Raw genomic sequence first — 25,955 nt, 5'->3', positions numbered from 1 at the left:
GTACCAACCGGGCGGAGCAAAGTCATATCAGTACTGATCTGCCTCCGGATACTCCCCAAGCACGTACTCGTAAGAGATCCTCCTACTCGCTGGAACACGCACACGACATCCCACCTCCACCTCTCAAAAGGCCCCGCCCATCTGGGAGTACTGCTGCATCGCTCGCCTCTCGGACTACCACACGCTCTGCCAGATTGTCTGCCGCAGAGGCTACCTCGAATCCCCCTTCTTCGAGCCCCAAGAGCGCCGCAAGAGGACGCGCGGCGAAGGGGAGCAAGGGGCCGAGTTCGCCCCTTCCTAAGACGCGAAACAAGAAGAACAGTGCACAGACACCCTCTGACGAAGATGTTGAACACTTAAAGACAGAAATTCCCCCCGCGTTATGCCCATACCTTACTCCCCCACGATCAGATAAAGGGTGCGTCTGTCGGACCTCGAGCGAGATACAAGGTCATACCGACTGATTACTTCATGCAGACCTGTTCCAACCGAGACTCGAACATTTGCGGCCTTTCTTCGCTGGAAAACATTCTACAACGACGATCTGGTCGAACGTATCATTGATGAACGCACAGTCATGTGCAGACTTTGCAAGAGAAATTTCGACCTCTGCGGAACTATGGTATACGACTGGCAGAAGTGGGGACAGCATCGCGCGCGCCACATTCGTAATACTGGCCCTAACCAAGTGCCAGGGGAACCAGTGCGTTTGGACCGACTGCTGAGAGGAACTTGTACACGGAACCTGTACTACAGGAACTGGGCAGTATGGACGTTATTCGTTCCGCGTCCTACGCAGTCCCCTGCGAACGATGCGCTTGATTCACCACGCTCCAGTAACGCCTCTTTGGCCCCTCCTTTGAGTCCGCTTTCACGCCATTCGCCTGTCGGGCCTGACAAAGGACCCTCCACCCCTATACGCGTCCCTACACCTCAACGATTCCTGCGCTCAAGTTCATCCGCCACCCCCTGTCCCTGGTCCTCGGACTTCCCTCACACGCTCTTCGAGGCTTTTCCAGTCTTGGAGGACATCAGCGGCCCGGAGTTGCTTTTGAAGGCCGCAGAATTCATAGATCACCGCGATATCTCATGTAGTTGCAGTATGGTTCTGCGGCGTTGCATGTAGCTTCCGGACTTGCCTGCAGGCGCATTTCTCTCTGTTATAGTAATATCCACGGTTTTCCACTGAAGTACATGCCTGGAAGAATACTGTTTGTGTTCGTAGCTCTTGCACTGCGATGTCGTGAGATCAGCTGTTAGCGCGTCTCTACCGAACGTCTTCTTCGCAACTTGCAAGACAGTGGTCCAAGACTGCTGCTTGACGGCCAAAGTCTAATGCGTCTGAGAATAAAAGACATGTTCCGACTGGCCTCATTGTAGGACAGGTAGTAGTATACCGCTGCCTGTGCAGCACAGCCCGAGGGTCAGCAAATCTTGGAGTGAGAATTGGGCCTTCGGCGCTCAGACTCACAGGTACATCCCTTTTGCGAATATGGTGTTCCGCATAACCAGAATCGGACAGCGCGCATGTAGGATCACAGTAAGTACATCGCCACCCACACGAGGTGATGGGCGTGCGCATGGAATTGGTTTCGGCCGCCCAGGTGACTCCGTGCCCCAAAGGAATGCGAAAGCCGGTCCGGGAAATGCCGAACAACCTTCCCTCTCGCCTCATCGACCGTGGCGAGGAGCACATTCCCTTTCATTTCGTTTGAGGGCTCTGTAGTGACTCAGCTCTATGTTCTTCGGGATTCTATCCGGGAAATTCTCCTGGGGGGCTTCAGTACACCCAGGACAGAGAGGTCGCCACAACTTCAGTTAGGGCTCGTAGTGGCGGGTTGGGTGTTCCATCACTCGGTCGCGAAAGGAACCCAGATTGGTACGTGATATTCAAGGTTCACGAGTGCCCCATCGTGCAGGTTCATTCCCTGGTATATGATGGCGGCGTGATTCTTCCAAATGTTCGGCATGGCGACGCGTGTACATCATCTGTTCGACGCCCCCTCTTCAGATGGGCTCTTAAAGTTACTGCGTACAGCTCATCTCTCCCGCTAATCTTCAATGAACGAGATCTTTTGATGGTACAAACTAGGTCATCTACGTGAGTGCACTTCCCCATGCATGTTGACAGGCTCAATTCATTTGTATCAGCCGTTACGAACGCGAACAGCGAGTCGCCCTTCGCCGTTCTACGCGCGTCGCGACTCGCGCCACCTCTTCGACTGCTGTGCACCTACAGCAAGATGTCGAGAGCTTCATTCCTATACCTATAGTGACCCCGCGTCGATCGCTACGCTTGACGACCCGTGCACGACAGTCCAAAACCGACACACTGAGGTCTCGTGGGGTACAGAAGAGGCGAGCTGAGAATGACGATGTAAGCGAACATCGTCAAAATCACAAACGTCGCCGTCACAAACAGAGTGTAAGGAAGACTACATAGGGGTACGCAACAATGACTCTAAAACTTCTTCAGTCACTAACACATGTTTGACAGTCTTCCACCGAATCCATCATGGCCAGTTGCACATAATGCGAAGTCTCAGACAACGTCTTGCGAGAGATCTACGTCCAACATCCCAGCTCAACTGTACATCCCGTCTCAAGCATCGCGAAGTGACTTCTTAGATGTCCCCTCCGGTGCGACTGGCACTCCTCGCCATGCAATCGCCACAGCCCAGAGCCGATCGATTGTCCCTCTCCCCGACAATCTCTACAGCCAGCAGCTGCCACAGCCGATTTAGCGTCATCGCCAATTAGCCTCCACATCACATCTCCGACACCTCCTTCGTCGCCGCAAGACCTTGCGGCCGTCTTGACAGCCATGAAGTCAGCAACCCAGAGGCACTCTCCGATGGAACCGATGGCCACATCCTTTACGTTATCCCAAGGAGGAAGTACAGTTTCTTGCATCCCCTGTCTCTGTCTGTCCTCACTGCAGCTTGCGCCGAGCCGACTGTGGCGAACGCTGACTCGTCCTGTATTTTTGCCGACGTGCCTACTATACTGCATCCTAGGTCTGGCGTTCCTTTCCACTCGCCGTTTCTCTCACCTGCGCTTTGGTCAGATTCGGAGGATAAGGTCGACGAGCTGCTTGACGATGACTAAGAGCGATGTCGCCAGGCGCGACTTCCAATTGCCGTGAGGAACGATGTAGCCTATACTTGCCTATCTTCGTGTTGCTTCTCAGTTTTGCACTAGGGGTGGTCACCCGTCTTCTCTTTGTCGAGTCAACTGTTTCTATTACGACGTCCGTAGTTTCCTGTAGTATGCACCTCGAATTACACACATTGTTCTACGAAAAGTCTGCCTTGAGTTGATTCAATTGATTGACTTGCTGCTGGGTCCAGCGCACTCCCTCGGTATCTCACCTGTTATGCAATTTCTCACGAAGTACCTCCATCTTCGTTCACCGCTCTCCGTAAGCAGCACAGCTGTCACTGGCAGGGGAAACCTGTGCTCTGGAGCCCGTGGCTTGCACGCTGCAGTCTATCTACCAATATCGTGTTATCCCCCGAAGGGCGGCCGGGGGCACAGCATGTGTTCCGAACAGCGCCGGTAGGTCTTCTCGTAGTTCTTGAGTTCTGACGATCCACATTGTGTCTTGCCTTGCCTTGCCATACTAGAATGCTCTGAGGCTCATAGCACATCGCCACGAGCTGCAGCCAGTGAATGAATTGTCTTCTTACACTCAACTGCCCTGCGCGCCCTAATCGTTGAAGCTCCGATCTATTAGTGACTGACTCCCAGTCGACCGTTGTGTGACTCCGCCACCCAAAACAGGAAACACGGACGCCGGGCGGGGAAATGCCGCACCATCCTTGCCTCTGCTCTTCTCGTGGACCGTAGCGGGGGTGACTTTTTCTTGCTCCATATTACTCTATACTATGGCGGAGAGCTTGCTATCAGATCATCAACCTCTCCGCCGCCAGATGTGCTGCGAGACATACTCGCCTGGGGAACCGCCACAGCTCTTCTAGTGTATCTGTTCCACGGTTTGTCCGCACAACAAACCATAATGGGTTACTTATATTCGAGGTCCGCAACAGCTCACTGCACTTGGTCTCCTTCCGTCTCTGGGAGGCATGATCTTACTTTCGGTATAAAACGGAACATGATGGCCCTATGGCTCCCTTGCAAGGACTTGCCTGGTAGACTCTTTGCACCAACACACAGGTCCTCCCCCTCCCCTCACATCTGTCGTTCATCAGATGCCTCGCAAGTGTTTTCAATCTCGTATGCGTCGGTGAGCGGTCCTGGTAATCTCTGAAATCACTGTTGTATTGAATTCGTTACTATCCCAGACCCAGCTCAACTTACCGGCAGGGCCTATCGCCGCATATCGGCTTCCAAACAAGCAATCATTCAGCTACGGAAGAGAAAAGGACCTCACGGAAGCGTCGTGCCAATAATGATGAGGAGCACCAGCGGCGACTCGCTCCTGGTGGGCGCAATAAGCGCGTTTGCCAACGTGATCCTGCGTCCAACACTCCTCGAGTAGCAGGGACCTTGTCATCTGACAAGTAGACAGGAAGGACCATCTCGCATGTAAATGGAGGCGAAACCGCGGCGGAAGGAGCCATCGAAGCCTCCATCATAGATGAAGACGGGCATCGTTGCATCCTATACGACTTCGCACCCCAGTTTCATCCTCCTCCCGCTCGATTCCAAGGAGCAGAAGATTCAATCCCTCCACATATTGCAGCGAGGGATTTCAAAGGGTGAGTATCCTTTTGTCAATGCTCCCTGGGTCAATTGTGAATCACTTGCCCCCAGCTGCGCTCCCAAGCCTTGGTTCAACGCTGGACAGACGGCTCGCTTAGGTCAACTACACGCCGACTGGTTTGTTGGAGCGCTCCTTTGGAAAATCAAAGGTCAGAAGCCTATGCAAGCGGTGCGCTGCAAATGCTGCGACACGGTAATCATTTTGAACAATCCGCGAGGAGGCTACTTCGACTTGGAACATTGGTGGGGACACTACCGGAGACAGCACGGCATTATTCATCAGGATGAGATTGTCAGAAAAGGCTTCCCGAGATGCGTCGAGTTGCCGAGAAAGAATCACGTCTGCGTAAGTGTCTGTGAGCGTTGCAAGGGGCGTCGCGGAAAAACCCAAACCAAACACCCGCTCTCGCAGTCGGTGGCAGCCAATATTCACGAAGACAACAGGGACGATTCGAGCACAGGAATGTCTGAGCTGACCTCCCTGTCCAGCCTTGACCTCGCGGGAGGCTACACACAGGAGTTGTCTCCCCAGACAGTGCTACAACCCTCCAGCTCTACTCTCGTCTCTGTTCCACCACAACACGTTTCTCGATCGTCGTCGCCCTATGATCTTCCTGAGGTCTTGAGCCTTTATATCCCCGAGAATGCGCGTCCAAAGTACGGGCCTGGCTCCAGTGGGCTTGTTATGCCCCTATCGATCTCTTCAGGTCTCCCACAACAGATCCCTCTATCCTGGGCAGAGTTCGTTGACCGCAGTCCCAACTCGCTCCCCGCACATCCAAGCCCTTCGCCTGGCTCTGAGGGTCTTGCTATCGAGACCCAGAATGCGGATACGACTACTCTCCTAGCGACGTCTGCCATCAGTCCTTGTCTAGACTCCATCACCCCTCCACCGACACCAGACGAAAGAACGGCCGCCCAGGCGCTACTCTGCTTGTTCCACTCTCCACCGGCCCCCGATCTCTCGTCTCCCGCTTCGGTGCCTATACCCCCTTCGTCATTTCCTGAGGTCGCTGTCACCTCATCAGATCCACCCTCGTCTGAGCCACCCGCCGGGCGGGTGCGAGCCCCGGCGATTGCGTCCACCTCTCGAGAGGCACATACTCCAACAATGGATGCACAGCCGGCCAGGGCAATCTCACTCAGCGTGTTTCGATTTTCACCCAGCATGCTCGCGCCATGACTTCCATTGGCCTCCAAATAGGATTGCGCTCAGTGCGAGCGCACCACCGCCTCTGAGCATGTCGTCTGCGCGTTGGAGTCCTACTTTGCCTCAGTGGAGGACCCGGCCATAGCCCTGGACGAGGGCGACAAACCGGATTCAGGAGACGAGGACGAAGACATGGTTGATGAGCTACTTGTTGGCGAGTAAGTACGCCGTTTCTCTCGAACTTCGGACTCGTACTAGTGTTGCGGTCCTTGCTGCGCTGTTATGTCTGCCTGTTTAGTTCGTCTCGCTGTGGCCCAAACATGTCGCTTTGCTTTTCATGTCTTCCGCCCTCGGATAGTGTATCCCATCATAGAAGTGATTCTGTCGTCGACCTAAGTTCAGCTTCCTCGGTTGTCAACTTGTTAGACCAAATTGGCGAAAGAACCGGACGCGATGCATCCCAGACGGTCATTCTCGCCCCTATGAACGCGATTGCCGACCACACAAACCTGCTCGGGTGTACACGCTAGCCACTAGTCACTCAGCCACAGCATATCTCTGAAGCTGACGATGATTACCCACACCCTGTCGTCGTACATGATATAGTATACCCAATACGTCCTAGAAGACCTTGTGCGTCCACGGTTAGACTCCCGTCGGTTTTGGCACGGGGTCGTCGTAGTCCCCAGGTGGCGTCCTAACAACGCCGCTGGACAACATCTTCGCGACAACAGCGTCGCGGTCGGCGCTGCTCCCCCTGCACAAACACGCAGACAAGGTCTGAGCATGATGAAGGCGACTAGAAGCTGACATGATGAGTAAGGCACGACGACTCACAATACCCCCTTCACGACCTCCCGCATAACGGAGCCAGCCGGGATTTCGATCGTCTCGATACCGACGAGCTGGTCTGCGCGCGTGGGGCCGATATTGAGGAGAAGAACGGGCTTGTGATGCTCAATGGCGTATTTGACTAACCTGCATGAAAGACAACGATCACGTCAAAAGGGACCTAGCGAAGGGTTCACGGAGGATGTACGTACCGAAATGCGGAAAATGTGGCCAGTGTCGTACCGACGACGAACAGTCTGTCGCTGGAATCTACGATCTCGAACCTGCAGGTTCCGTCAGTTCCAAGCGAATAAGGGTACAGAGGCAACGCTCACGATCGATCCTTCACGGGTGCAGGAATCGACTCGCCAAAGAAAATGACCTCAGGCTTCAGCAGGTCGTTCACGCGGTTCTCCTTCAGACAGTCGGGACAATCTGGTAGGACGAACGTGTCGTACTCCGTCCCCTCAGGGAGGACCACCTACCAATCCGACAGTGAGTATGTGCATGGCTCGCAGTCTCAAGTAAGAAGCGATACCTACATCTCCATCCGGGTTCGTTCGGGGTCGGGCTCCTGTGCGCTCCAGCTCCTCTGCAAACGCCTTCCACTTCGGGTTCGCAATTCCGAGCCTCTCCTGAAATGTCTGTCTGTCTATTGCATGCCCATGAGAACATCGTACTCTCTACAGACGAGCGGCATGGCTGAGTCAGTCTGCCGAAGTAGTCGCCGAGTTGTGCAGGATAACCTACATGTAATGTTCCGTGTAGCTCGAGGATGCCCTGGTTTCGTCGTGACTCGTGCCAAACGTCTTTGATGGCTTTGTGATGCAGCCCATCTACGTTTTGTGTTATAATGTGAGGGGTGACGGATGAGTACTGGAGTGCAGCGAGGGCGTAGTGTGTGGGGTTGGCTTGTGCATCTCGGACGGGTGGGTAACCGAGGTACGAGCGGAGCCTTCGCAGTAGTTCAGAGTTATGCTCCATCAGGTCTCGAGAGTCACAATACTTACCAGTATCGTTGCCTGTCGAGGACTTGAGCTTCAAGTAGGGAGCGGGGCGAGCTTTACTCAGTCACTCACCTAAACCCCGTTCCTCTAGGTGTGGCTTCCATTAACTCATGATACTATGGCATTCTCAGTTGCGATCCTTCTAGCTAAAACAATCGAAACATACAAATATTGGCCTGCAAAAATGTCAGGATTTTAGTGTGATGAGGATATGCGCAGAAATGACGGACTTATAATTTGGGTTCAAGTAACTACCGTGCTCCCCTCTATACGCGCGGATACCCGAGTCCACGCTCACTCCAGCCCCGGTTATGACGGCAGTGTTTCCATTAGAGAGAAAGGCGGAGATGCGTTCGATGGCAAGAGCAGGAGCTATTCGTCTGTTCTGAGAGTTTGCAGTCCGGAGGACGGCGTCCGGAATGGTAGGAACAGAGACACGCATGTGATACAGCGCCCGCGCTCGTCCTCGCTCAGCCTTCTTCTACCCCGCGCTTCCTCCACAAACGACCTCGCACCCTCCTCAAATAGCTTCAACGATGAACAGGCCGTTACCGGGAGTACTCCATACCCCTGGCTTTGCGCACTACGGCATTGCTTGGTCGCCCTTTCACAACAATAGGCTCGCGCTTGCGTCCTCCGCGAATTACGGACTTGTAGGGAACGGAAGGTTGCACATAGTCGGACTTGGTCTAGGGCCTGGCGGATTGCCTCAGCCTGGTATTGACAAGTTGTGAGTAAGCCTAACCTTGTCGCTGAAGACATTCCGATTTGAGGTGTCTAGTTATGAGACACAGGACGGTTTGTACGATGCCGCTTGGTCCGAGATACATGAAAACCAGCTCGTAACGGCATCGGGAGACGGATCTATCAAGCTATGGGATGTCATGATCAAGGTAGGTTCTGCACGTATCTCGGTGCGCTGTCTTCCAGATCCAAAGTGCCGCAAGCGCATCTAGGACCTACCAATACGCGCATGGCAAGAACACACGCGAGAAGTCTTCTCCGTTGACTGGTCCAACATCGCTAAGGACCAGTTCATATCCTCATCTTGGGATGGAACAGTGAAGCTCGTATGTCGTCTCCCCAGTCCCGAGTACAGTGTGACTCTCTCACTGAACCTACTGTCGTGCGCAGTGGACACCCGACCGCCCGCGCTCACTAACAACCCTCCAAGCACACCCCTCCTGCGTCTACCAAGCGCTCTTCTCCCCACACCAACCCGACACCGTCGCGACCTGCTCCACGGACGGCACCGTCCGCATCTTCGACCTCCGCTCCCCCGCCTACATGCCCTCCGCGCCCGGCGCGAACTCCTTCACAGCGCCCCTGGCGGCCGCGGCGCTCACGATCCCCGCGTCGGGCGGGGAGGTGCTCACGCTCGACTGGAACAAGTACCGCCCGTGGCTGCTCGCGAGCGCGGGCGTCGACAAGGCCATCAAGGTCTGGGACTGCCGCATGGTCAAGCTCGGTCCGGATGCGGCGCAGAACCCGGCGGTGGGCGGGGTGTGCGAGGCGCATCTGGCGGGGCATGAGTATGCGGTGAGGAAGGTGCAGTGGAGCCCGCACAGGCCGGACGTGATCGCGAGCGCGAGCTATGATATGACGTGTAGAGTGTGAGTGCCCTATCATCCTGGCTCTCGTCCCTTGGGGATGCAGCTGATGGAGGCTGAGGCAGATGGTCGACGACGCCGCAGCCCGGCGCAGGGCACCTGTTGTACATTCACGATCCTCACACAGAATTTGTGGTTGGTTGCGGATGGTCTCTGTATGACGAAGGCGTACTGGCCAGCTGTAGTTGGGATTGTCGGCTGAATGTATTCCGTGTATAGTATCGTTATAGCGTTCGCACATCGCTGGGCTGCTTTTTTGGTCTAACGACTTGGCCGCTCTCGAAGCCACATCAGCTCCAATCGCCGTGTTGTGAAGTTCAACGCTATGAGTGTCCCACTGTGGGCTCCCTCGCGCTTCAGTCTTGCTTCTAACATTCCTTTGGAACAGGGTCTGATTAGGGGTGAGGTTCCCCGTGCAGGAGCATTCCGAGGTTCGGCTGGCGGTGGAATGGTGGTATCCATTGGACCGCGGTATCATTGTCGCAGTGTCATACAGCGATGGCCAGGTGCGTACTTATCTTTAGACGATCACACACTAGTGCGAATCATTACGAAGCTCGGACCGTTCTCATTCAACTGTCCGGGTTTTCGCGTCATAATCGTTTGAAGCGCACACAGCATTCCGGACATTTCGCGCGTATGCCTTCGCCTCTATCTGACCTATGCTGCGCAGAATTGCCAGAAGGCGGGGGTTCGTCGTGTACCGTGCGATTCGTACACGACGGTGTCTGAGTCCGCCCCCCCCCGCCCATTCCTGCACTGTGGGACTTTGGAAATCTGAGGCTGTAGCGTCTTTGAGGGCCGTCGCCGCCTTCGGAGCAAGTTCACGAGCCTGTTGGGATCCTGCTGCTGATACTTCCCTTCTGTGTTCAGCACATATCACTTCTCGCTGTCATAAAACATGAGACGCTGACGGTCGCTTTAGAGTTACAAGAGACGTCAAACCTTCACTATGCATGCCTTCCCATCTCTGTTCACAACCCAGATCGTAGACAGAGCATGTCAATTACTCTTGTAACTCTCATCCGCAATATGGCTCGTCGCATTCAGCATCCGGTCACCACATCTATCATGCTGTCTCGAATACATCATTCACTTCCTGAACGCCACAGTTCGAGTACCCCAAACGCGCATTCCGACTCACGTTCAGTACACCCCCACGAGTAAGCTTCCCTTCTCTGCTCGATCGCTCAACGTATGATCTGATACGTATGATAGGACCCATGCCGGGTGTCCTTCCGGCATCCTCATCACTCATACGTATATCAGGCGATGCGCGAAACAAAGGAAGAAGCTCCTGCGGTCTGCTCCACCCGCGTGCGATCACTGCGACTGCGCGATATTTATGGCCTCGGAAGTGGGGGCTGAAAGGTATATAACCCTACTTGGGGCACGCCGTGCCGCATGCGTCGCCCCGCCTCCCTCCGGTCGTCGCGACTCGCCCTCTGCCATGGCACGTCGGTGGGAGCGATGGCCTCGTCGTTGCATCGCTAGCGCTGAAGCGTTGCTATGACGTGGAGGGTTGTGTCGTCGCCGCCAAGACGGAGGGAACCGCGTGCCCTCTTGTGGACCACACGTGCAGGCACACCGAGTTCGAGGGCACATGGACGGATGTCCTTCTAGGTGACCATTGCAATCGTCGATGCATGTATGTAAGGGTTACAATGATGTCTTGAATCTATGCGATACAAAGAAACGGGAGTGAGGCCGTATGCTAGGGGAGAGAACCGCAGGAATGTAACAAGCCCGAGCCGCGTCAGCACCTAGGACTCCAGTTGGAGACGTTGTCTGGCAAGGTCATCATTGGGTCAGCAGGGCACCGCCCCGCGTGCATATCTAGACGCGACGAGTGAGGCGAAGTGGCGAGCACTGGCATCACTAATCGTCGGCAGCGTTTGGGAAGAACGGATACCGACGGAAGTAGATAGGCATCGCGTAAAGCATGTGCAAGCAGCCCATCCCCATCGAAAAAGGAAGAGATATACCATGTAACGTAGTAAAAGGAATCAGTACTTAGAAAGCACAAGGCACATGCCGGGGGACGGGCAAGTATTATCAAGGGCAGGGAAAGCAAGCAACGAGAGAGACAAGAGAGCGATGTCACTATGCGGGTAGCTGTAGGCTTCTGACGTCTAGGGCCGTAAGCGTCTACTGGTAGACACGGACAGAGCTGATCTTCCACTGAGCGACTGTTCACGGCGTGATTAGTCCCACTGCAAACCAAACCCAAGGTGATTGATACGCACGATTGAAGTTGCTCGAGTTCGCAACAGCGTCGTTGCAAGTGGCCGGGCACCCAGACTGGGAGTACGCCGAGCCCGCCCAGTCGCCGCACACGGTGATGTCGAAGATCAAGTTCTGCGCCAAGAAGTGGCTCATGATGTCGCACTGCGTGTTCGGGAAGTACGCGGTGGGCGTGCCCCAGCTCGCGGGGTCTGGCTGCTTGCTCGCGACGTCGGCCGGGATCGCGTCGCGGTCGAAGAACCAGACGGAGATGCCGTCCGCCTCGAGCGTGTGCGCGAAGACGCCGCCGGCCTGCATGTTGAAGCCGTGCCCGAAGGACGTGTTCTGCGTCTGCTGGTACGCGCACCCGGCGTTGTCGCCGTTCGAGGACGCGCAGCTCGTGCCGAGGACGTCCGCGAGCGCGTGCGCGGCCTTGTCGAGGGTGCAGCCCGGCCCCGAGTGCAGCGTGACCTGGTTCTTGGTGTTGGTGTTCACGCCCTCTGCGACGTCCGCGCGTCAGCTTGCGTTCATGGGCGACGGAGATGAAGGGGAGAGCGTCCCTAGTGCGCAGCTAGAAGCCTGCATCGCGCGGCACACATGCACGCGGCGCCGGCGAAAAGGACAAGCGTCATAAGAACGGCGACTCACCGATGATGTCGATCTCGCCAGCGTTCGGCCAGTCCGCGCCGTTGCCGAGGGACCAGTACGCGGGCCAGACGCCGCACCCGTGGGGCATGGCGAAGATGTCGGCGACGAAGAGGCCGCGCGTCCACGACTTCTTGGAGCTGATGCGGATCGAGTTGCGCTTGCCGCCGACGGGGACACCGTCCGAGTCGTCGACGGCGAGGACGATGGTGTTGTCGGACTGGACGTATGCGAGCTTCTTGGCGGCGTCGCCGTCGACGAAGTTAACGAGGCCGTGGGTCGGGTCGGCGTCGGTGAAGAAGTCCCAGCCGCTGCGGAGAGGGAGTTCGGTTAGACGTGACGGGAGGATCGGCGGGAGTTGGCAGGCGATTGACAGGACACAAGGGGCGCGGCGTTGTCAATTCATACTTCCGTGTGTCCATGCTTGGGCTCGAAGGCCTCTCCGTTCAAACTTCCTTTCAGCAAAACATTGCACACCATGGCGGCGCGCGGATGCTATCAATGTAGTCACCGGAGATGACAGCAGTTGCAGCATGTTTCCCTTGAGCCCGTGAATCGATCCATGACCGACATGCACAACCCATGAAGGCGAACACATACATAGCCTCCATAATGGAGCGCCTGGAAGAAATCACTCACTCGAAGAAGTTCTGGCCAGAGAATTCGTCCACAAGCTTGTAGGAAGTGCTCCGCGGAGCAAAGGTCACGTTCGTACCACGGGCATTGTGACGACGCAGCTGCGCGCTATGGTGGGGCGCAAGGGCAGAGGCAGAGGCAGCGAGAGAGAGAACGAGGGCAGCGAGAGCGCCAAACATGATGTCGTTCGTCTGAGTCGGTTGAGATGGAGGGAGTCTAGAAGCCTTTGAAAGAGTGTGGGGCTCTGAAGGAGAGGATGGTGAGGGAAAGGGACGGAGTCCTGGGAGGACAAGGGGATCAAATAGGTCGGGGGGACAGAAGAAAGCGGAGAGGGTCGAAGCGTTGTATAAAAACGCGCAAAGCGAACGATTCTGGTCCCTGCGCCTGCGCTTGCCGCGGACTCGCCACATGCGTCCATCAACAATGCCAGTCCCCATTCATTCCGCCTTTGCCTCCCACGCGTCTCTGCGACACCTTTTGTTCCCGTCTCCCTTCAAGAGCAGTGGTCTTCACCCCCACCACAATTACTCGACGCAACAGGTCATTGTTTCGTCGCTGCTATGAACACAGCCGTCTGTCGCTTTTGCTTTGAGTCGGGGAGAAACTCGGTGGACGGACGTAAGGGAACGTCGAGGATGCACAAAGTTGGGCCGGCTTATCGATCGCGGCACAGCCACGCCGCCCCTTACTGCGTCGCGTAGCAACCGAGTCCCGCCAAGTCTCCCGCCTCCGGCTCCGCCCTCTCGAGTTACGACTGGCGGGAGTGTGGTTACTGGCGGTGTGCGCACTCCCTTGGCAACAACTCTTCCAAGCACAAGATACAGATCCTGCGGTAAGAGCTCAAAATAATGATATCTTTTTTCAATCAAAGTTCACCGGAAAGTGGCGCCGCATCCACGCCGCCGGCATGGAGCAACTCTACACCTCCGCGCCTGCAAAACGCAGTATCACCTGTACCTCGACTCTTGTCTTCCTGGAGAATCTCGGTCGCTGTTACGTTCTTCTCGTTCATCCGGAGCCTCGCCCGACCCGAAAGCATTCGAACGTGTACATATGTATCATCCCTCGGCCTGCGGCCATCATTCTCCGTACCTCGTGGAAGTCCACTCCACAGTCCAGCCCTGCAATTGGAGCAGCATATCAAGTACCGCTCGGGGCTGTCGATGCATGATGCAGTGTGAGGACTCCGAGAGATCTGCCTGACTTGATACGTACGTTGGGTCCGCTCATCTATCTAACGCTCCACCTACCAGTGCATCTTCCCAGGAACCATCCGCGCATGCACTCGGATGTTCTCCTCCAGCGACTGGTGCCCCTTTTCCTGCTTGGGAGTCTCTATGACGGACGCCATACTTTCTCACACGGTCTACGCAGCTTGGATTTTGATGTATAGCGCAAGGACTGACGAAGACCGGGGCGACGAAGACGACGCCGCTGATGTCCGGGGAACGGCATCCTCGCCGTCGTGCATGAAGGCCCATCTCTGAAGCTCGATCTGAAGTCCGCTGATATGACAGACGGCGTCGAGATCTGAGCATGTAAGTAGAAGTCCTTCTCGAGAAGATGAGCGCCATTGGACTGTTGAGCAGCGTTGTCGCTGCGTTGAGGAATGCCGCTTCGGCGTGGCGTGTGCGAGGGTAGGTGGTACTGTCTGTGAAGTGTTCTGTTCGATTACTGACCTGATATTTGTTGGATAGGACGACATAAGTATATCGACGCTCTTTACATCTATCCGGATGCTGCTTCTACACAGCTATCAATCGCAGAAGGGTAGTTCTTGTCATCCAGCTAACTTATCCCTTGCGATCGGTACGCTCTGATGGTTCACCGACCAAGCACGTATGCCCCCATTGCTTCAAGGACCGATCTGCAGAACACTTTGTTCGCGGTAGGTACGATGGTGGTCCAGGACGAAGCCGCCAAAACGGATCACATCCTGTTTTCTCCAGATAGAGAGCCGAGTGCTCATTGCACGCCTCCGGGTATACATCCTACCCCACCTCTCTTCTGCGCTCCCAAGCGCGCGCTCGCGAGGCTCCAACAATCCCGGACGAGCATCTGATACCCAGCATCATCGCTCGTCTTTCAAGTCCCACCATCCCGTACGCCCTACATACCGCCGGCGTCTCGACCGACCCTTCCGAACACAACCTCCATGGGCTCAGCCAACGTAATGTCCCAGCTGCGGACTGCGGATCATCTGCTTGTGCACTGGTCGGCGTTTCTCAAGTCACTGCGCCTCACACGCATAGTCGCATACTATGGCTAGAGGAAGAAGGGCGGTGCGCCGACTGACGGACACGGAGCGAGCCCCGGACGGTGAGGCTGCGATCGGACGGCCGAGTTCTCGTGCGATGCAAGAAGGCGCATATAAGCGCGAGCTTCGTAGTACGCGGCTGCACAAAGGTAAGATAAAGCATGCACGTTTGTTCGGTCTTTGGTTCGACGAAGGTGATATCGGAGCGCTGGCCCGAACGCCATTTGCTGTGATAATCGCTGACAGACCGGCGACTTCAGTTGACGTCGACAGCATCTCTGTATGTCTCATGCTTCACGATGCTGCGGATTGGGGACGCTCGCGTTCGCACGCGGGGGATTGAGGGGCGCCCTTGACAGAGGGTATGCCACAAGTTGCGATACATTGACGATAATTGATACAGCTACTGCAGAGACCCGATCGAGACTTTTCACCCTGACCAGACAGCGGGGCCGGGCTGGGTGTAGTTCTTGGGGATGGGGTACTGCATATATCGCCGGTCAGCAAGGTTCCTCTGGAGACGGAGCTGGTGAATGAACTCACGTTAATGTTGATGAGGATGCCGGGCTCCTGTCGGCAGGCGAATGTCTGTCAGCTGAAGTTGACGAAGATGAGATGGAACAGAGACGTACGTAGCCGGTGTAGACACCCGGGATGGCGACGAGAGGACCAGGCGTGCCGCTGCCTCCGTTCTCGACGTTGACTTGTCCGCAGGAGATCTGTGGCGTGGCAGTCGGTAAGCGCATGCCCTTCCTCCCCCGACGCGTTGTGAACTCACGTAGAACTGCGCACCGCCGTAGGTCGACGCGACGTGCAGCGCGATCGCCTCCATGCGGACGAGGTACTGCCCGCTGGGCAGGGCCTCCGGGAGCGTGAAGGTGACTCCAGGGACGCCCTCGGCGGGGAACGTGATGCTCTGCCCGCCGTCGGTCACGGCCGAGATCTGGTACACCTTGAACCACACGTCGCCGTCGCCGGCGAAGCTGCTCACGTCCCCGGGGGCCTTGGCCATGTAGACGTTCACGACGCCGGGGTGGTAGATCGTGCCGTCGGACATGATGCCCAAGGGCTGGCCGGCCTGCACGGTGATCGTCTCCGCGGTCGGGTCCGTCTGCGAGTCGTAGCAGCGGAAGTCGGCCGAGGTGACGTCGGTGACGGGCGCCTGGGTGTTGAAGTTGTTCGTCTTGCGGACGTTCACCCACGCTGGCGTCGTCGTGCCATCGACGACGAGCGAGGGGAAGGTGTCTGCGCGAGGCGAGTGAGTGAATCAGTACGATTGGTCCGAGGACATTGGCAAGCAGAGAAAGCTCACAATGGGCAGCCGCCGAAGCAGCGAGGGTGACGAGGGCGACGACGGACTTGAACATCTTGCGGGAAGACCGAAGGGCTTCTGGTTCTGGTTGGCACCGTCTCTTGTCGACGCGCTTTTATATGGTACTGCAGCGGCGCATTTCCGCCGTGCAGCATGGTGTCCATTCCTTCCGTGCGGCACGAGAGGACGGCATTGCGGATGTGGCCATCCGAGCGTCGACTTGCGTTGTGGAGTGCGGCAGAATAGCATCCAACGTCGAACACGCTTCTTCTAGCCCGCGGCCACCGTTTAGAAGCAAGTTGACCCGAGGCGCGATCGCCTTTATCCGAGGTCGTCGAGGACGTGGGCATGCTTATCGCGCTACTTTTGCAGGTTTCGCAGCGAGTGATTGGGTGGTGAGCTCCGAACGTGATATCCATGTTGGTTCGATGCATGGCAGCTGACCTGAGAGGTTGCACAGCAATGATGACAACATGAATGGCAAGGTCGACTCCTTCCGACGTATAACCATCCGATTTCCCGAATGTGTACCGAAGCACCTTCCCCGAATCTGGTTGGTGTGGGGCCCCAGGCAGATGGTCGGACACGCGAATGCCAGCGCTGGAAATATCTGCGACGTCTAGACGGATGGGTGAATTGGAACATCGGACGTCGGTCGCGAGACCAGTCATTGGTCCTCAGGCCTCAGCGGCAGTGCTACAAATTAGTGTTCTGTATCTGTATGCGCGGATATAATTGGCCGAAGAACCCGTTATTTTGGTGAATGGGCATATGCGTGCAGGGAGAGCTCGCTTGACGCTCCGTGCAGGCTCACTCAGCCGATCGTCCGTGGCCTCCTACGTATGAAGCATGCCGACACATAACCGAGCATTTTTCGACATGAGCAGAGAACCTGGACGCGATTGCGCATCGCAATGCGGCCCGTGAGGACTGTGCCATCTGTGCTCGTGAGCATGGTCATTGAGATCAACTTGAAGGGTCTACTATCGCGACCCCAGTGTTCGGACAAAAAGGCGCCCGCTGCGAAAACCCTTCGTTTTATGTACTTTCCTGAACTCCGATAATGCTCAATATTGGCATGCAAAAGGAGATGCATATGCATAGACTACGTGCCAAACATAAGACATATTGAAGGAGACACGAGCAATGGAGACAGGATATACAGGGCCTGACCCCAGTGTTCGGACAATTCTCCGCACAGCAGGTCACGATCTGTCACGCTTGCCGACACCTGCCGGTCTTCGGGGAATCCCCGTTCTCCAGCTTGATGAGCCTTAGCCGAGCATCCCGAGCAAGTCGGAGAGTCAAACTGTGGCTGCAGTGTCACGCCCTTGAGGGCTGCTTCTTGTTTCTCCTCTGTGTTCCCCTGAGCAGGCCTCGGAAAATTGGGTAGTGAGTAATATGCGTAGGTAGAAATACATACACGAAATTTGTATGGAAGCGCCCGAAGAGGTATACGAAGCGAGACTCCCGAAGCTTTGATAGGGAAGGGTTGCACCACTCCCTTCTGCAAGATCGCCCCAAGGCTTTATGATATAAATTCAGTTCGTTTTGCTGCTTATTTGGAACACATATGGGCACCTACCTTCCAACTTGCAAGTTTATCGAGTGGACAATGACGGAGATACGGTCGTTTGTCCGAACACTGGGGTCTGTCCGAACACTGGGGTCTGTCCGAACACTGGGGTCTGTCCGAACACTGGGGTCTGTCCGAACACTGGGGTCTGTCCGAACACTGGGGTCTGTCCGAACACTGGGGTCTGTCCGAACACTGGGGTCTGTCCGAACACTGGGGTCTGTCCGAACACTGGGGTCGCGATAGTATGTACAAGGATCTCGCAGTTCGACAATTTTCAAGTTGGCAGGTTTGCTTATATGTTAAGCATATGTTAGCCGAGTGACATGGGTCGGTGGCGTAGTTGGTTATCGCATCTGTCTAACACACAGAAGGTCCTCAGTTCGAACCTGGGCCGACTCAATTTTTCTGCTCTCCTCGTTCCTCCAATTGAACACGCCGAGTAAATGCGCCCAGTCCTCATAACGGCAATAATCGCAAGTTGCTGTTTTCTCGCACCATACCGGCAACCAGTCCCATTACATCCGATACATAAGATAGCACTCCCAGTAATATACAAAATCTACAGCAAAGATCTCCAGACATACATTGTCACAACAACAAACTTCGGATAGTCTATTGCACCTTCTGCTTCGTACGCTGCTCAAAAATCTCTACATCGATGGTGTTCATACTGAAGAAACGCCAAATATTGACGTGCTTGAGTTGGCCGTATCGCCGCAAACGTCCTATGGCCTGCGTCTCGCATGCGTCGTAGATCTCCTGAGTTGGCGCAAGGAGGGGGGAGAGGAAGATGGCATGATTAGCGGACGTCAGGTTCGCGCCGCTGGCGCTCTCGTCCATAACGTTCAGCAGAAGCACCCGCTCCTTGCTGTCGTTCTGGAACTTCTCCAGATTTTTGCTCTTCATGGAGGCAGAGCCCTTGATCTCGAGGAACGCGATCTTGTTGGCGGCAAGAGCCTCGGCAACTTTGGCGGTGAGATCGGGGAATTGGACGAAGATCAGGACGCGCTCGGCTTTGGGGATGGTGCTCCTGGGCAACAACTTAGCTCACGCACACAACAGAAACCGAATCACGATACTTACTTGATCAAGTGCATGACCTTCTCAAGCTTGAGACCGTAGTGTTTGCCACGACCGTCACGGGCCTCATCGTCTACGCCGAGGGTGTCGCCCTTGACGACGTTGAGTACGCGAGCGGCCGCCCTGCATGCACCAGACGCAGCGTAAACACATTCCTCCCGTTCGGCGCAGGCCATGACGCAGGTGTAGCAGCCCATGTGACCGCAAGAAGAGAGTACGGCAATCTCCTCGACAGGCACTCCGTCGCGTCCGCAGCTCGGGCAGTGAACGACCGGAGGAGTATCGGCCTGCTTTTGGAGATCACGAACGACGGTGAAGTAGCGAAGCGAGCGGACGCGACCGACGAGTTCCTTCGTCAAACGACGGATCTCGTGTGTCTGCTCGCGGTGCTCCCAGATCAGATCCTGGATCGCCTTGGGAAGGTCGGAACCTTCTTTCTTCCCGCCCCTCTTGAGATTGTCGCTGATCTTGTTAGTGACGGGCTTTAGGGGTCCGGCGATGTTCGCTTCGTCGAGAAGACCCTGAACTGTCTCGGTCGCGTCCTTGTCGCCAACGCCCTCGGTCCGGGTGACGCGCACGTACTCGCGGAAGAGCGACTCATCGGGGGTCTTGCCGATCTTCTTCTCCATCTTCACGGCGTCGTTGAGCTTCTTCAGGAGCTCCTTCTTACAGTCCTCCAGCTGTTTCTTCCGCTCCTGGACGATGACCTCGCAAGCTTTCATCGCGTTCTCCTTGTCCGACGTTTCGAGCTCGAAATGCGAACAACGCTTCAGGAGCGCTTCTTCAGCGGTACTACGTGCCCGATGTCAACACGTTAATTATCACAGCGCTCCAATTATTCGAAACGCACCTGCTCTCGCCAAGGGCCTGCGCCAGACGCTTCTCACGATCGCTCTCACTCTTCCTGCCACGCTTTACGGTCATATCGATCGCGCGAAGGTAATGCTCGAGCTCAAGGTAAATTGCTCGCTCAGCGGCAGGGAGGACAACCTTCTGTATTTGTTGGCCCCATGAGATTTCGTCAATCTCAGCAACGTTCTATCACAAGCGAGTGAGAGGTGAGATCGCAAAATAAACCAAATATAGACCCACCTGTCGGACGAACTGGTCGAGGAAGCATTGGCCAAGCTGATGACGATGCGCATGCCATTCGAGACTGTGTACCTCGCGGAAAGAGTGGAACTTCTCGACGGCTACATAACGCGTTAACATCAGTCCCACGCACATGCGCATACTGCACTCACCAGTCTGTTCGCGCTTTCGCTTCTTTACCTGCAACGATTGGCCCTCATTGTCGTCGTCGATGCCGAGGTGGATGTTCAAGAAGGCCGAAATTGTCTTCAGCGCGCCGAAGTCGTGAATCGGGGGAGTACCTGACAGGACCCAGTGCCTCTCCGCCCTCAAGCGCGTGACCATCGAGAGCACCTTCCCATCCAGGTAGGTGTACTCGTCGACGATCTTGCGAGCAAAGCGGAACATCTCGAGTGGCGGTGCCTGCATCTTCTTCCAGTTACTTTGCACCGTCGATGACTTGAGTTTCCAAGGGTCGGTATCCTCGCGCCGCTTCTTCTCCTTCGCCGGCTTGGCCTCGGTCTTACGCTTGGCGGGTTGCTTCTTGCCCTTCCCACTCGGCTTCGTCTCTTCCTCGGTGTCGTCGACCTCCATCGCGTCCTCGGATTCGGACGTTGCGGGGGCTGAACGGGGCTTCTTCGCAGGAGCACGCTTCTTCGGGGCCGCCTTGGCCTTGACCCTGCTCTTCTTCGGCTTCTCGTCCTCCTCGTCCTCCTCGTCATCGTCATCGGACTCCTCGAAAGCATCATCCTCTTCACCTTCGGATTCGTTCTCTCCGGAAGCCGACACTTCGAAGTCGGAGTCGTCGGAAGCTTTGGAACGTTTTGCAGGGCGTTTCTTCGCGGCAGCCTTACCCTTCTTCTTGGGCACGTCTTCCTCGGTATCCTCGTCGTCGGAGATGACGATGGCCTTGCGCTTGACAGCGCGGCGTGCGCGAGGAGCGTCCGATTCTTCGTCATCCGGCTCGGCCTCGGACGTAGGTGGGGCGGTGGCGACGCTCAATGCAGGGGACGCACGCCGCTTAGGAGGGACAGGGATCACGACCTCGACAGTCAAACCAGTCCTCGGACTAGCGGCAGGCTTCTTCGCCGGTACAAAAGCGTCGAGCGACTCGTCCTTCGGCTCCTTCTTCACCTTCGATGCCGACTCCTTCTTGACGTCCTTGAAGCCCTTCTTCGGCTTCGCCTCGGTGTCTCCAGCGGCGTCGCGGTAGGACTTGCCCTTAAGCCGCTTTGTCTGCGACACGAGCTGCGCGGACTCGTCTGCGTTATGGACGGGAATGAGCGTTACCCTCCGACTACAAAGACACATGACCACTCACCAATCTTCCGGCCCTCCTTGATTTGCTCCATAACGGCCTTCGCGCCCTGGTCCCTGTCCCGCAGCCTCTCAACCTGCTTCTCGAGGCCCTCGAGCGTGATGTCCAAACGCGCGTCGAAGAACCGTCCGTCCTGCGCCGGGAGCTCGCCCGCGCCCGCGACCGCCTCCAGATTGTCCAAGTAGACGGAGCTCCTGAACAAGTTCGACGCGACGATGACGATATCCGCGTCGACCACGTCCTGGATCTTGAGCGAGTTCAGGTTGCTCGCGGTGTGGAGCGTGACGACCTCGAACCGCGCCTTCGTGAACTTGCGCACCTCGCTCTCCCACTGGCGCGTCAGGTGCGGCGGGACGATGATGATGGTCGCCTTCGTCGCGATGTGGCCCGTCACGCCCTTGCTCGTCTGCTTGAACTCGCGCTCGACGTCGTCCGCTGCGCAGTCGATCAGCCCGAGCGAAATCGCCGTCTTGCCGTACCCGACCTCGTCGGCGAGCACGCCTCCGCGGACGTGGTGCGCGCGCTGCGCACGGCCTTCCGCGCGCCACCCAAGCGGCTCGAGGATGGCTTCCGAGATCTCCTCCTCGATGAACGGCGGGGCGGTCTTCGCCTCCTGCGCGAGCATCCACGTAAGGGAACGAAGCTGCTCGGGACGGAGGTCGAGCTTGAAGCTCGGGGGCTGAGAGTGCTCCTTGTCGGGCCGGTTGCTCGCGAGGACGAACTTGGGGAGGGACAGCTTGACGGCAGGGGTGAAGTCCGTGTTGAGCCGCCACGCGAGCGTCGGGGCCTCCGTCCGTCCGAGCGTCGGGAGGCGCGAGAGCGCGCGGTGCATGAGCGACGTGACGTTCACGCCGATCCTGACGATCCCGACCCCGTTCTCGTCGAGCTTGAGCTGCGTGACGAACGGCGCCGGGCGCCGCTTGAGGCTCCTCTCGAACTCCCCAGCCTGGACCGTGTCCTCCACCGCCATGATCTTCCCCTTCTTCCCCTTCGCCCACCGGATGGCAGGCGAGACGGGCGCGCAGCGGTGGCATGCGATGGCCTTCTTGTGCTCGTGGTCCACGATCTGCCAGTCGGCGAACTGCCCGTCGATGTTGCGGATGCGCTCCGTGAGCCACGCCAGCGCGCGGAACGTCCCGCGCTCGTGCACCTTGTCGACCTCCTTGTACACGAGCTTCGACCACTCGGGCCCGGCCTGCGCGCCGAGGGGGACCTTGCAGACGAGCAGCGCGCTCGCGCTCTTGCACGCGTCCTGCGAGACGTCGATCGAGATGCCCTCCGCGGGCGTCGCGAACAACGCGTCTTGGCCAGAGGCGGGCTGCAAGCGCACCATGCATCAGCAACCAGACGCAGACTACTCGCGGGAAGAGACGTACCGTCAGCATGACACCCTCCGCCCGCACCCACCGGCAGGGCAGCACGCAGTTCACGCTCTGCACGCCCTCCACGTCGCTCTGCCTCCACCGCGGCTCCAGCGTAGCGATGATCGGCCGGCTCTCGCCATACTCGTACCTCCTCGTGCTCGTAGAGAACACGAACGCGTCCGCGCCCGGCTCCCCGCACCGCGTCGGGTCGAGCAGCAAGAACACAGGCGGCACCCGCCCCTCCTCGCCCTCCGCCGGCGCGCGCCGGTGCAGCCCCGCGTTCGCCGTGCCGCACCTGTCGATGAGCGTATACGTCCCGCTCACATCGCGGTCGAACAGCGCCGCCGCCGCACCCGCAGGGACGCGCACGTCGAGCCGCGCGTGCACCATCCGGCTCTTGAACTCGTCGCCCAGCAGGCCGAGCTTCTGCTCCCAGGCGGGCACGAGCTCGCCGCTGCCCTCGATCTCGACTTCGACCTTCGCGACGCTCGGCAGCGCCCACTCCCACGTGCCCGCGAACAGCGCGGTCGTGCACGCGAAGCGGCCCACGGGGAGCTCGAGCACGCGCCGGATCTCCGCGTTCGCGGGCGCGCTGTCCTCGGGGAGCGCGAAGAGGCGCCATTGCGGCTGCTGCGGGTGCAGGGAGAGCTCGAGCTTGGCGGTGGGCGACTGGTAGACGACCGACCACGTCTCCTGGCGCTTGGGCTCGACGAAGCGGAGCTCCTTCTCGGCCGCGCGGAGGACCGCCGCCCGCCATTCGGTAAAGCGGGACGAGGAGGTATCGACGTCGTGGGACTGGGCCGCGGCGTTGAGCGCGGCCTTGCTGACACCGGAGAGGGTAAGCGACATAGGGAGGAGCGCCTTCAAGCCCTTCTCGAACGTCGACGGCGAGAGCCTCGGGTGCGCCTTCAGATCAATAGGCTGATAGTTGTGCTCCGGCCTCCCTCCACACTTGACACACGACGTCGAGTCGCAGTCCACACAGCGGTTGAGCGTCCGGTCCGTCATGTCCTTCCGTCCCTCACAGCTGCACAACCTCGCCGAGCGCTGCGCCTCCTCAAGGATGCCCTGCAACGACAGCTGCGACGCCGCCGCCGCGAGGTTCAGCGGGCGCTGCAGCAGCTGCTCCTCGCCCGTGACGTGCGCCTCGACGTCGTCCGCGGGCGGGTCGACCTCCATCACCTCGTCCTCGTCTTCTTCCGTCTTCCTCCCGCTCGGCGCGGCCCCGTCGTCCTCGACCATACAGTCCTCGCGGACCTGCTCGTACGTGCGGCTCTCGTCGCCCGCCTTGAGCAGCCGGCGGCCGACGACGAGCGCGGCGAGCATGCACGCGCCGACGACGGTCGTGGACATCGCGTTGCCCGCGAGGTCCGCGAGCTGGTCCTCGGTCTCGCGCGTGAGCAGGAGCTCGTTCACGGGGAGGCCCTGCATCGAGAGCGCCTCGAGGCCGACCATCGGCCCGCCGCGGTTCGTGATGTACGGGATCATGGTGGGCGTGAGGCACGGGCAGATGCCGGGCTTCGACGAGCCGGTCGAGCGGTCGACGTTTTGGGAGAGGTTCCATACTTGGCTGGGGGCGGGACGCGTGAGCGCGGGAGGCGAGAGGAAGAGAGGGAGGACTTACGTCTTGAAGGAGGGGTCGACGCCCTTCTTCGCGGACCGGAGGAGGCTGATGTCCATCAGGTCCCAGACGCGCTCGACTTGGCCGATGCCCCAGTCGTTCCACGCGAAGTCGGGGAGCTTGCAGAAACCGCCTGCAGGCTTGCGTCAGAGGTATGATCACTACATCATTCTGGTAGTCTATCGACTTACCCTCTTCCCAGCTGGTCAACGGACGCTTCGTGCCCAGCTGTTCTTCGAGTCGGGCGCGCTGGTGCCGACTCTCGCAGCGACCCCAGTCGGTGCGGCCGCGCGTGCCGCCGACGGTGTTGTACGCCTCGTTTGCGAGCTTCTGGCGCGCCTGGTGGATACGCGGGTCGTCGGTGGGCAGGAGGAACGCGTCCAGGGTCGAAGACGCGGGCCGCTTAAGCTCCTGGATCTTCGCCTTCCACTCGTCGGGCATCCTGGAGTGCTTCTTGTCGACGGCGAGGAGGTAGACGCGGGTGCGCGTGTGCGGAATGTAGAAGGTCTTGGTGTCGACGCGGAGGTAGCTGGCGGAGTAGTCGGTCCGCTCGAAGTAGTCGACGACGCGCTCCCACGGCGCGCCGCAGACATTCTCGAGGATGACGAGCGGGGGCCGGTGGTTCTTGACCCAGGACATCATGCCGCGGAAGGTACGGCCGGACTCGCCGTTTGCGTCGATGTCCTGCTTCTCGTTGTTGAGGTTGGAATAGTCGACGCAGGATGTACCCGCGACGAGCAAGTCGACGTCACCGGGTACCGGAGCGAGTGCTCCGTATGCGGTGGTGCTGCAAACGCGTTAATGACGAGTCGTCGACAGAAAGAACGTCATTGTGTGCTTACGCTTCGTCGTCGCCAAGCTCACAGACATCACGGAAGAGGAGGGGCGGTTGGAAGTTGCGCTCGATGTAGGCCTGCTTGAAAGGCTCGATCTCGCAGGAGAAGACGTGTTCGTAATCAAGCGACACGCCGAAATGTGCAAGAATATATCGCTGAACGAGATTCAGCGCAAGAAGAGGGGACTCTGTGCCGGAACACATGGTCGCGACGCGCATCTTCCTCCCCTTCAGGTGCTCTGCGACGTCCTGGATTTCGGGAATACGAGAGACGAGGTCGGAGAAGATCGCGGGGATGTCGTGAATGGGAGGCAGGTCAGAGTTCTCTATGGAGCTTCCCTTTGCAACCTCGCCATCTCCATCTGCGGTAGCCTCCTGGTCGGAAGCGTCGTCGACAGTATCGTCCACTAGCTTGTCGTCGGAGGGTGTGTCATCATCCGGCTTGTCGTCTTGAGCCTTGCTAGACTCGCCAGCCTTCTTGGGTTTCGCAAAGAACGAAGTGATGGACTTCTGGCCCTTTGCACGAGAAGATCTCGGGGCGGGAGGCATGATGGGGACGAGGTCAAGGGTGCGGACAAGGGGGGGAGCGGAAGGGGAGTCGTGGGAGAAAGCGCGATCGGACGCGACGCGAGGCCATGCGCGTGTGCGTCCGTCACGCTCACGTCAGGTAACGTGTGACTCCGCCTTGTGA

The 25,955-nt window shown here is 57.7% G+C and overlaps 8 protein-coding genes and 1 non-coding gene across 9 annotated transcripts; 3 read left to right on the top strand and 6 right to left on the bottom strand.

Annotated features, from left to right (window-relative positions):
• Positions 1–1,880: 1,880 nt before the first annotated feature.
• On the bottom strand, positions 1,881–3,252 carry DICSQDRAFT_140535 (uncharacterized protein). Its single transcript, XM_007369967.1, has 4 exons — positions 2,498–3,252; positions 2,152–2,445; positions 2,093–2,101; positions 1,881–2,032 (listed from the first exon to the last, which is right to left on the bottom strand). Exon 1 carries the CDS (start codon positions 3,010–3,012, stop codon positions 2,566–2,568), a length of 447 nt encoding a protein of 148 aa, XP_007370029.1. The 5' UTR covers positions 3,013–3,252; the 3' UTR covers positions 1,881–2,032; positions 2,093–2,101; positions 2,152–2,445; positions 2,498–2,565.
• Positions 3,253–5,188: 1,936 nt separating this feature from the next.
• On the top strand, positions 5,189–6,097 carry DICSQDRAFT_174150 (uncharacterized protein; the record flags this gene model as incomplete). Its single annotated transcript, XM_007369966.1, has 2 exons — positions 5,189–5,785; positions 5,930–6,097. The coding sequence occupies 2 exons, from the start codon at positions 5,189–5,191 to the stop codon at positions 6,095–6,097; spliced, it is 765 nt and encodes a 254-aa protein (XP_007370028.1).
• Positions 6,098–6,363: 266 nt separating this feature from the next.
• On the bottom strand, positions 6,364–8,155 carry DICSQDRAFT_183322 (DHS-like NAD/FAD-binding domain-containing protein; the record flags this gene model as incomplete). The annotated part of the gene is made up of 10 exons (XM_007369965.1): positions 6,364–6,632; positions 6,713–6,853; positions 6,919–6,990; positions 7,042–7,187; positions 7,249–7,389; positions 7,457–7,661; positions 7,717–7,728; positions 7,786–7,829; positions 7,880–7,889; positions 7,944–8,155. 10 exons carry the CDS (start codon positions 8,153–8,155, stop codon positions 6,521–6,523), a joined length of 1,095 nt encoding a protein of 364 aa, XP_007370027.1. The 3' UTR covers positions 6,364–6,520.
• A 94-nt stretch (positions 8,156–8,249) lies between these two features.
• On the top strand, positions 8,250–9,542 carry DICSQDRAFT_69925 (peroxin 7; the record flags this gene model as incomplete). The annotated part of the gene is made up of 5 exons (XM_007369964.1): positions 8,250–8,443; positions 8,495–8,627; positions 8,670–8,783; positions 8,848–9,326; positions 9,389–9,542. The coding sequence occupies 5 exons, from the start codon at positions 8,250–8,252 to the stop codon at positions 9,540–9,542; spliced, it is 1,074 nt and encodes a 357-aa protein (XP_007370026.1).
• A 1,929-nt stretch (positions 9,543–11,471) lies between these two features.
• DICSQDRAFT_69888 (glycoside hydrolase family 16 protein) lies at positions 11,472–13,006 on the bottom strand (the record flags this gene model as incomplete). The annotated part of the gene is made up of 4 exons (XM_007369963.1): positions 11,472–11,512; positions 11,570–12,046; positions 12,195–12,502; positions 12,831–13,006. The coding sequence occupies 4 exons, from the start codon at positions 13,004–13,006 to the stop codon at positions 11,472–11,474; spliced, it is 1,002 nt and encodes a 333-aa protein (XP_007370025.1).
• An 807-nt stretch (positions 13,007–13,813) lies between these two features.
• Positions 13,814–15,082, bottom strand: DICSQDRAFT_140534 (uncharacterized protein). The gene is made up of 4 exons (XM_007369962.1): positions 14,525–15,082; positions 14,417–14,464; positions 14,094–14,365; positions 13,814–14,038 (listed from the first exon to the last, which is right to left on the bottom strand). The coding sequence occupies exons 1-3, from the start codon at positions 14,530–14,532 to the stop codon at positions 14,194–14,196; spliced, it is 228 nt and encodes a 75-aa protein (XP_007370024.1). The 5' UTR covers positions 14,533–15,082; the 3' UTR covers positions 13,814–14,038; positions 14,094–14,193.
• A 38-nt stretch (positions 15,083–15,120) lies between these two features.
• On the bottom strand, positions 15,121–17,138 carry DICSQDRAFT_140533 (glycoside hydrolase family 61 protein). Its single transcript, XM_007369961.1, has 5 exons — positions 16,397–17,138; positions 15,863–16,329; positions 15,717–15,803; positions 15,628–15,654; positions 15,121–15,568 (listed from the first exon to the last, which is right to left on the bottom strand). Exons 1-5 carry the CDS (start codon positions 16,449–16,451, stop codon positions 15,515–15,517), a joined length of 690 nt encoding a protein of 229 aa, XP_007370023.1. The 5' UTR covers positions 16,452–17,138; the 3' UTR covers positions 15,121–15,514.
• Positions 17,139–18,300: 1,162 nt separating this feature from the next.
• On the top strand, positions 18,301–18,374 carry DICSQDRAFT_t177. The gene has a single exon. It is a non-coding gene; the product is annotated as a tRNA-Val (tRNA).
• A 100-nt stretch (positions 18,375–18,474) lies between these two features.
• DICSQDRAFT_183319 (uncharacterized protein) lies at positions 18,475–25,813 on the bottom strand (the record flags this gene model as incomplete). Its single annotated transcript, XM_007369960.1, has 10 exons — positions 18,475–19,005; positions 19,059–19,847; positions 19,906–20,093; positions 20,148–20,248; positions 20,300–21,388; positions 21,448–22,762; positions 22,821–24,378; positions 24,433–24,562; positions 24,621–25,216; positions 25,272–25,813. The coding sequence occupies 10 exons, from the start codon at positions 25,811–25,813 to the stop codon at positions 18,588–18,590; spliced, it is 6,726 nt and encodes a 2,241-aa protein (XP_007370022.1). The 3' UTR covers positions 18,475–18,587.
• Between the last annotated feature and the right edge of the window lie 142 nt (positions 25,814–25,955).

This window comes from Dichomitus squalens (genome assembly GCF_000275845.1).
Source record: "Dichomitus squalens LYAD-421 SS1 unplaced genomic scaffold DICSQscaffold_59, whole genome shotgun sequence".
Lineage (NCBI taxonomy): Eukaryota > Fungi > Basidiomycota > Agaricomycetes > Polyporales > Polyporaceae > Dichomitus > Dichomitus squalens.
Note: the sequence above shows the minus strand (reverse complement) of the source record. Positions and strands in the feature narration are given on the sequence as shown.

Excerpts from the sequence above, each read along its gene's own strand:
- DICSQDRAFT_140535 (XM_007369967.1), bottom strand. The coding sequence starts at position 3,012 with ATGCAGTATAGTAGGCACGTCGGCAAAAATACAGGACGAGTCAGCGTT.
- DICSQDRAFT_140534 (XM_007369962.1), bottom strand. Across the intron at positions 14,366-14,416 it reads TCCTCAACGCAGCGACAACG|ATGCTCAGATCTCGACGCCG; the intron begins CTGCTCAACAGT and ends ACTTCTACTTAC.
- DICSQDRAFT_140533 (XM_007369961.1), bottom strand. The coding sequence starts at position 16,451 with ATGTTCAAGTCCGTCGTCGCCCTCGTCACCCTCGCTGCTTCGGCGGCT. Across the intron at positions 15,804-15,862 it reads ACGGCGGTGCGCAGTTCTAC|ATCTCCTGCGGACAAGTCAA; the intron begins GTGAGTTCACAA and ends GCCACGCCACAG. Across the intron at positions 15,569-15,627 it reads GCATCCTCATCAACATTAAC|TACCCCATCCCCAAGAACTA; the intron begins GTGAGTTCATTC and ends CGATATATGCAG.